The sequence below is a fragment of the Macaca nemestrina genome, chromosome 2 (genome assembly GCF_043159975.1).
Source record: "Macaca nemestrina isolate mMacNem1 chromosome 2, mMacNem.hap1, whole genome shotgun sequence".
Classification (NCBI taxonomy): domain Eukaryota; kingdom Metazoa; phylum Chordata; class Mammalia; order Primates; family Cercopithecidae; genus Macaca; species Macaca nemestrina.
In genome coordinates, this window is record NC_092126.1 from 15,246,148 (window position 1) to 15,254,470 (window position 8,323).

At 54.2% G+C, this 8,323-nt stretch overlaps 2 protein-coding genes across 2 annotated transcripts in view; one reads left to right on the plus strand and one right to left on the minus strand.

The window, feature by feature from the left end:
- Positions 1-7,244, minus strand: part of LOC105470940 (tripartite motif containing 71) — an 80,519-nt gene extending 73,275 nt beyond the window's left edge. The window contains exon 1 of the mRNA XM_011723290.3: positions 5,612-7,244. Coding sequence (XP_011721592.1) covers positions 5,612-6,463 — 852 coding nt within the window. The 5' untranslated portion in view covers positions 6,464-7,244. The remainder of the gene's footprint in view (positions 1-5,611) is intronic.
- Positions 7,238-8,007, plus strand: LOC105470941 (uncharacterized). Its single transcript, XM_011723291.3, has one exon. The coding sequence runs from the start codon at positions 7,414-7,416 to the stop codon at positions 7,915-7,917; it is 504 nt and encodes a 167-aa protein (XP_011721593.2). The 5' UTR covers positions 7,238-7,413; the 3' UTR covers positions 7,918-8,007.
- The last annotated feature ends 316 nt before the right edge of the window (positions 8,008-8,323 follow it).

Consider the following 8,323-nt stretch of genomic DNA (forward strand, 5'->3'; position numbering starts at 1 on the left):
ACGCGCGATTATTAGTTATTTTTTTCAGTAAAAAGACAAAAAGTCCAATTATGCTCATAATTTTACGTGTGAGGAGAAAGTTACATCCATATTAAGTAGTACTTGAGAAAACTACACATTTTAGCCTCCTGAGATCCTTCTAGAAAATAACTATCTAAGGGCCAGGCACAGTGGCTCACACCTGAATCCCAGCACTTTGGTAGGTCGAAGCAGGCAGAGCACCTTGAGGTCAGGAGCTCTAGACCAGCCTAGCCAACATGGCAACCCCTCGGCTCACCGCAACTCGGCTCACCGCAACTCGGCTCACCGCAACTCGGCTCACCGCAACTCGGCTCACCGCAACTCGGCTCACCGCAACCTCCGCCTCCTGAGTTTCCCCATTTCAAGTACACCTATTTCACGTTGAAAACAATGTTGGCCGGGCGCCTGGCTCACGCCTGTAATCCTAGCACTTTGGGAGGCCGAGGCGGTCGGATCACGAGGTCAGGAGATGGAGACCATCCTGGCTAACTCGGTGAAACCCCGTCTCTACTAAAAATACAAAAAAATTAGCCGTGCCTGGTGACGGGCGCCTGTAGTCCCAGCTACTCGGGAGGCTGAAACAGGAGAATGGCGTGAACCCGGGAGGCGGAGCTTGCAGTGAGGCGAGATGGCGCCACTGCACTCCAGCCTGGGCGAGAGTGAGACTCCATCTCAAAAAAAAAAGAAAAAAGAAAACAATGTCAATGATAAAGAACAAATATTATTGTCAAATGAAGACCTGGCAGTTTAGAAAAAGTACCCGTTTTGTTCCCAAATATCTTGTTTTCCAAAATGTATATTCCCAGAATTGGAAATAAAAATATTGTATCAAATCTATGCAATCCCCAAATCATTACAGTTTATCTTTTCAAAGAAAGGAAACTGAACAAATAATCACAAAAGGTTTCCCAGACAGTGCTGATACTACAACAGCCTCCATATTACTAGCACAGTTCATGACACCTTATGCCTTCAAGGCAACCTCATCAGCACAGGCTTGCCAAACTAGCCATGGCCCCCACTTCCTGAGGGTCCACGTTGAAAAATCCATTCCTATGCACTTTAGTGGAAATAGCTTAAGGCCACAAAGGCTAAGCAATTAACATATCAATAATGAACATTTCCCTCCTATATATTTTTATCAAGCGTTTTCTGAATTCAATAGGCTTCCAAATGTCTACCTGCTGAACTGGATTCAAAGCAGCAACCTCTGTTAAAGTTTGGTTTTCCAGCCAGTAGGTGAGATGTCTGCACTCAGAGGACATATTCACCCGGTAGTGTAGAGCAGGTACAGAAATACTAGAATACCCATTTCTGTTCACTTTCTCTCCTTGTCCTTACTTAAAAAAAAAAAAAAAAAAAAAAAAAAAGCTGTTGAAATTAATATGAATCAGGCCGGGAGCAGTGGCTCAAGCCTGTAATCCCAGCACTTTGGGAGGCCGAGGCGGGTGGATCACGAGGTCAGGAGATCGAGACTATCCTGGCTAACATGGTGAAACCCCGTCTCTACTAAAAATACAAAAAACTAGCCGGGCGTGGTGGCAGGCGCCTGTAGTCTCAGCTACTTGGGAGGCTGAGGCGGGAGAATGGCGTGAACCCGGGAGGCGGAGCTTGCAGTGAGCTGAGATCGCGCCACTGCACTCCAGCCTGGGAGACACAGCGAGACTCCGTCTCAAAAAAAAAAAAAAAAAGAAATTAATATGAATCAATCAGATTCCAATTGAAATCCCAATTTCAGCTAGAAATTCTCAAACTGTCTCATAAATTTCACCAACTTAAGTTACATCTGATAACTTCTAAAGAAGGAAAAGATAGGAACTGGGAAATTTGTATTATGCTTTTAAAAATATTTTGGTATGGATTTTATAATTTACGCAAGAACATGCATATAATTTAAAAATAAGCGTGCATACACTGAGTATATGCAGGCTCGAAAAAACTTAAGACTTTGGGAACGGAGAATAATATACACTGGTGCTGAATACAGGTACGGTCCCATTTACTCGCAATATACGAAACAGAAATTCACACAACCACCGATTATTTTAGGCAGCAAATCTTGTTCCAAGAGTCTGAAGCCACTTTAAGTTTCCTGCCAGGAGACAGTCCCAGGGAGTGCTCAATGTTCAGGGTCAAATCAGGTTGGAATTCTAGAACTTTTATCTTCAGGTGGCATTTTAAAACCCAACACAAGGACCGCATGCATACTACCAACACCTGCACCCCTTTTTCCAACCAGAGACTCCAGAAAATTCCACCCCCGGACCCGCCTAACTGGGAACAATATTGCCATCCTCAGGTGGGGCGGGCTACAATGTTTTCCAGGTGGCAACAATGTCACCCCCACTGCCCCTCACCACTAGTGACAGAGGCTTTCCTGGGTTCAAACCTTGCTCAACTTCCCGCCATTCACAGAATCCTGACGCCCAGCTTAGGCACATAACACACCCAGGATTTGTGCTCCCAGTGTCGCCTCCAAGGCTGCAAAGGGCTCATGTCCTATGTGCCAAAAGCAAAACAATGCTAAAAGGCCACTTGTGAGCAGATGGAGCAGCGCTCACAGCTCCCTAGTTGTGAAACTCTTCCTCCAAAACTCAAGCGAAGACCCTTCTCCATGACCAGTGCAGCCGTGAACACCCCAGCGGGTGCCTGCAGGGAGAAGAGCAGCCGCCGGCCAGGCCACGTCCCCAGAGCCGAGACAGGCTCCGGGCTGGCCGGGCGGCGGCACAGGCCCGTGGCGACTCTGCCTGCGCCCGCCTCTCCCGGGACCCGCGGCACGCAGCGGGCCCGGGGCCAGCTGTTCCGGGGACAGCGGCCTCGGATTCCCCCCCCGATGCTGGCTGGGCCACGGAGCCTGCAGGTCTTTCGGACTCTGGAGGCACAGAACTAGTGAAAAGCCCCAACTATGCTGTTGAAATAAGCCAAAGAGAGTAGCAGCAAGCAAGTCTCATTATTTCGTTGAAAAACCCAAAGATTTCCAGGTTATCATCACTACGGCTTAAAGCCAATTGCTCAGACAAGACACCTCACTTGCCAATCTTAAGGAGACATCTCCAAGGGGACACTTATGGAAGAAAGTCCCCTTGGGCGAGAGACACTGTAGGCTGGGGTAGGGTGTTTGGGCCTCCTTCCCAAGGTCAGGTGGCCTTAGTCACTATGAGGAAAAGGTGCTGCTCTGAATTATTTAGCGGAGCCTGTTGACAAGGGAAGTAACTCAGTTAAGGAGCTTGTCTTAAAAATTGAGGTAGACAGTATACACATTAAAATAAGTAGATTTAAGCATTCAGTATACCACAGTCAAGATATGGGCCTATCATCCTCCAAATGGAAATGTCCTAAAGCTCCTTCCCAGCCAGAGGGATGTCTTTTTAAAGGAACAATATTCTCAAACTGTTAACGTGATCACTTTCTTCAAAGAAAAGGAATTATTTAAGCTGTGGGTGGAACCGTTTATGAACCTCACTACCTGGCAGTGCTTTCTCTCCTAAACACTTGTCTTCTACTCAGAACACTGGTTTGTCACCTTTAATCTCAAATTTCTGGCGTTCTAAATCCAGGAATGAATAAAAGGGCCAAACAATTAATTTCCAAAACGTTTTTCATGAAAAGCTAAAGAGAGTAAGTAGAATCTTGCTCAAAACTGAGCAAATTTTATGTTAAGTATTAGTTACTTCAACCTGACATTGCACATGCTAAAAAGTGAATCTGAAGAGCTTCCGAGTACCTCCCACCCAGGGTGAGTGGAGAGCTTCACTTCTCAATTCACACTCCCCAGTGCAGTTTGAAGGCTTTTCTAATTTTAAAAGTGAATCAATCTTTTACAAGTCTGCCAACACTGAGCATCTACTGTTTCAGTCTAAATAAAAATATAGGTGGATCTTTAACTGGAAATATAAACTGACGTTTAAACTAAAAGCAGCTCTCAGGAGGGAAACTCCTGGATTCAACCCCATTCTGCTCGCCCTGCATTTGATCCCAATCTGCAAGTGAACTGGCTCCATTTTTCTGTTCCTGGGATTTGGATCGGTATTTACCTCAATCATTCATTTTTCTAAAAGTGCTTAAAGAACATGAACCCATATGTTAAAACTAGGAGTCCATTCAAAGTTTAAAAATGAAAACTGCCCCCTAGCTTCTTACCTAGAAGAAACCCTTTAAAAGGAGATGCCCACAACAAGTAGATTAGAATTTCAACTTTTTCCCAACAGGAGAAGCCAGCTAAAGGCCATCAGGCAATGGCTCCGCCCTCCTCCCCAAAGAGCAGGTTAGGAGTGGAAAAGGTAGCAGCGCTGGGCTCACCTTTGCGGTGCTCGGTACCCACTCTCCAGCTCACACAGGCCGTGACCCCCACTATGGTTTTTAAAGCCTCTGCAGTCTCCAGCTTACGCTATCAAGACTTTCACCAACACCCTTTCTCACCGGTCTACAGGTAGATCGCTTAAGTTACTGACCCCCTCCGGCAGAGCCCGCTTCTCAAGACTTTTGGCCTGCCTTTATTGGGTTCGGGGGAGCAGAAGATACTCGCGTAATACCAAAGGAAACGAGAAAGGGTTCACACTGTGTGAAAAATAAGCAAAAGTTTACTCGACAGCCCAAAGGGCGAAATCAAGCCCGAGGGTTGCGATGTAGCCCTAAGACCCTTCGCGCTCCGGCGTTCCAGCAGCGTACGGCTGCCTTGGTCTTTTCCAAGGAAGTGGAGCCCCTGGTTGAGCCGGGTGGATACCTCCTAACCAGGGAAACCGGTTCCTGTAGGGCTTGGAGTCCGGGCAGGCGGGCGCGGCCCAAGAGACTCAGGCGGGTGAAGATAACGTCGTCCCCTTATTCTGCTTCTATCTCGGGGTGGAGCCGTGGGCCTACGAACGGCGATTTCACGCTAGGAGAGTTCAGGGGCCAGAACACGCATTTCAAACAATATAGGAAGCAGCCGCGGCGAGAAGGCCTTAAGACGGGGGGCCCCTGGCCCTCAAAGATCCACAGACTCTCCCACTCTTACCCAACATAAGGAGGCAAGGACTACCACGCTGTCCCAACAAAAAAAAAACCAGTCTTCCCCTCACAAGTGCGCACGTGGAAACCAGGTCTACGGAGGCACACCAACTCCACGCACTCACCCACACAACCACCACACAACCACCCCTTCCGGGCTCACGCCCTATTTTAAAGGCAACAACCTATGAGTTTTCCAAACAAAAATCTGAAAATAAAGGAGCCCCTTCTCATCACGTTGGGAGGCCTCTGGCGTGCCCGCGCCAGGAGGCCACGTCTACACAAACACACCTATTTCTTCCCAACTCATGCCTAACTGAAGACGATTGCCGCGTTTTGCCACACACAAATTAAAATCGGAAAAGGGAGGATCCCACGCTATGGGATATTTCGGGGCCCCTCGCGACACTTACACAGAATCCACTTCCACATACTTCCCAGGTCATGATCTACTTTGGTAGCGAGGACTGCCACGTAGCTGAAGGAAATACAAAGCAAATCCGGAGAGGGCCTCCCCCCCTCGCTACGGGACCGGCCGGGAGACCACTGTTGAGCATACACGCAGTTATCCGGTGAACACAAACACACGCCCCCACGCACTCACCTCGTCGTCGTGGTGCTGGCAAAAGCCGAGGCGCTCGGGAAACACTGAGAGGATGGAGAAGGGTGGGCCAGGAAAGGGCGGCCCGAGCCCCAGCTGCTGCGCCGCTGCCGCGGCACCGGGACCCGGCGGGCCGCGCTCGATGTAGTGGTCCTTGGTGAGGCGCACGCGCTGGTGCGCTCGGACGCAGTTGTCGCACAGGTGCTCCTGGCAGTCGAGGCAGCGCGAGGAAGCTGCGTTGCCCTCATCGCACGAGCTGCAGCCGTGAGGCCGGCGCAGCAGCAACGCCGACGGGGAAGCGGCCGGGCCGCCGGGTGCCGAGCGGGAAGCCGCGGGCGGCGGCGGTGCCTGCGGGAGTGGCGGTGCGGAGGCGGACGCGCGCGGGTGCGCGTGGTGAGCGTGGTGCCGGTGGTTGCTGTGGCCGCTGGCGCCCGCCGGGGCGCCGGCGCGCCCGTTCTTGGGCGGCGGCTCGTCGGCAGTGGCCACCACCGCGTCAAGCAGGTTGCTGAGCAGGAAGGCGGACGAAGGCAGCGCGTCCATGCCCGCCGCCTCTGTTAGCACTACTTTCTGGTCGCACACCGGGCAGCGCAGCTTGAGCGGCTCTCCAGGCGCGCCGCCGCTCGCCGCCGGCAGCCGGTGCGCCTCGAGGCAGGGGCGGCAGAAGGCGTGCAGGCAGGGTAGGACATGTAGGCGGCGCGCCGCCGCCCCAGGGCCCCCGCCACCGCCCCCCGACGACGTGGACGTCTGCGAGGAGGACGACGACGCGGACGAGTTGGAGGAGAGCGGCGCCGGCGAGCCGCACATCTCCTTGCACAGCAAGCATATCTGGAAATCGGTCTCGGGGAACGAAGCCATTTGCAACCCAGCCCGGAGGAGGGAGGAGACCAGAGAGGAAGAGGAGGAGGAGGAGGAGAGAGCGGACGAGGTGGGTGGGGGAGCCACCGACTCACTCAGAAAAATGCATCGATTAGGCCTGCAATCCGGGAGCCGGCACCAGAGCAGCGCTGCCCGCTAGGCTTCGCCACGTCCGGCCCGAGCGCTGCCACCCCCGACACTGCAGGCATTAAATGCCACTATCCAGCGGCAACACAGATTCCTCCGGATAACTTGGGGGCCGCGTGCCTTCCGAAGAGAGAAGACCGGAACAAGCCCCAACAGGCGAGGGGCGAGCGGGGGCAGGGAGGTCGGAAGACTCCCTGGAGCAGCTGGCGCTTCGCTTCGCGATAGCCGAAAGGAGTTCCCAAAAGGAGGGTTCTCTGTGCAGTCCCAGTCCTGGCGAGAGCAGAATTTGGTTCTACGAGTATTTGGTGCGTTGCTTTTCTTTAAACGAATCTAGTCTGTTCTTGGGAGGGGAAGGCGCCCCAAACTAGTAAAGGCGGGAGCGGCGCGTCGCCAAGCCGGTGTCTCCCCGCGCGACGCCGGCTGCCCCGCCGCATGACGCGGCGGCTAGGGGCTCCTGGGTGGCCCGGCGTGCTGCGCTTGGGGCTTGCGCACCGCCAGGCGCGGCCTCGTCTGCAGGGCGGTGGGCCCCGCAGCAGCTGCAGCTCGTGGTGGCCCAGCCGCGGCCGCACGCGTGCAGTACGCACGCGCGTCCCACGCGCCTCGAGTCTCCCGCGCGCCTGCCCAGCCGGGCCGCGGCTGCCCGCGCTTAACACGCACGCGCGCCCCACGCGGCCCGGAGCCCTCGTGCCCCCGCCTCGCCTGGCCTGGGCGCTTCCCGCACGCTCCTTCCCCTTCGGCTTAGCGCGCGGGGCCGCAGGTCCCCGCGGGCCGCCCTGAATTATTCATCGGCAGGAAGATATTAGATGTACCCGCTCCGCGCGGGCCGTCGTGCAATGCTATCCGAGCTCCGCGCGCGCCCTGCGCCCCTCCTCCTCCTCACGTCCGTCCTCTCTGAAACCTTGGCAGCGAAGGGGGATCACATTTCCTTTGTCATTGGGCCATTTCGCCCTCGCCTTGGTCCCCCCTCCGATCCCGAGCCTCGGGGATGGAGGCTCCTCTCAGGCGCGCTGGAATCAGTGGAACCGGCAACAACCCCGCGCGGCGAGCTCGAGAGCCGCGTGGCCAACGCCGCCGGCTCGCGCCCGCGTCATCTTCTTTCTGAAACGAATCGCCGATCCGGACGCGGGTGGCCTCGGCCGCGCTGCGCCTACCGGGCTTTGCTCTCGCCGTGCCCCGGCCTCCTGGGGCTTTGCACAACTCCCCCAATTCGGGTTGCGTGCGCGCGCGCGCGCCCCCTCTTTCTCTGCTTTGCCGCCTCTTCCTCCTCCTCCTCCTCTTCTCTTCAGTACGCCGGTTATTGGGACTGATCGGAATTCGGAATCCTTTTAATCTCCAAAGGAGCAAACTCACTTCCGCCCGAGTGCTGGGAGGGGGCTGGGGGAGGGGAGGCAGGGGAGGGGGCTCCAGGCAAACAGGAAACATTAGCCCTCTCAGCACGGCCCGCTTTTGTGTGCTCCCTCCCTCCTCCCTCCAACCTCCTCCCTTCTCCCGGCCGCTGGGGAGATGAACGCCCCCGGGCTTCAGTGTGACGACCTTTGAAACCTTCTGAGCGAGGAGCAGAGAACGACTCTTCCGTTTATTTAAAAAAGAAAAGATTTCATTCTGAATCCCTGGCTCAACCGAGACTGATATCCACTGCCTTGGAGATCTCGGTTTTTACCCACCTTTTTTTTTTCTTTTTACGTTTTTTAAAGGACTGTGCATATCTGTGAT

Excerpts from the sequence above, each read along its gene's own strand:
- LOC105470941 (XM_011723291.3), top strand. The coding sequence starts at position 7,414 with ATGTACCCGCTCCGCGCGGGCCGTCGTGCAATGCTATCCGAGCTCCGC.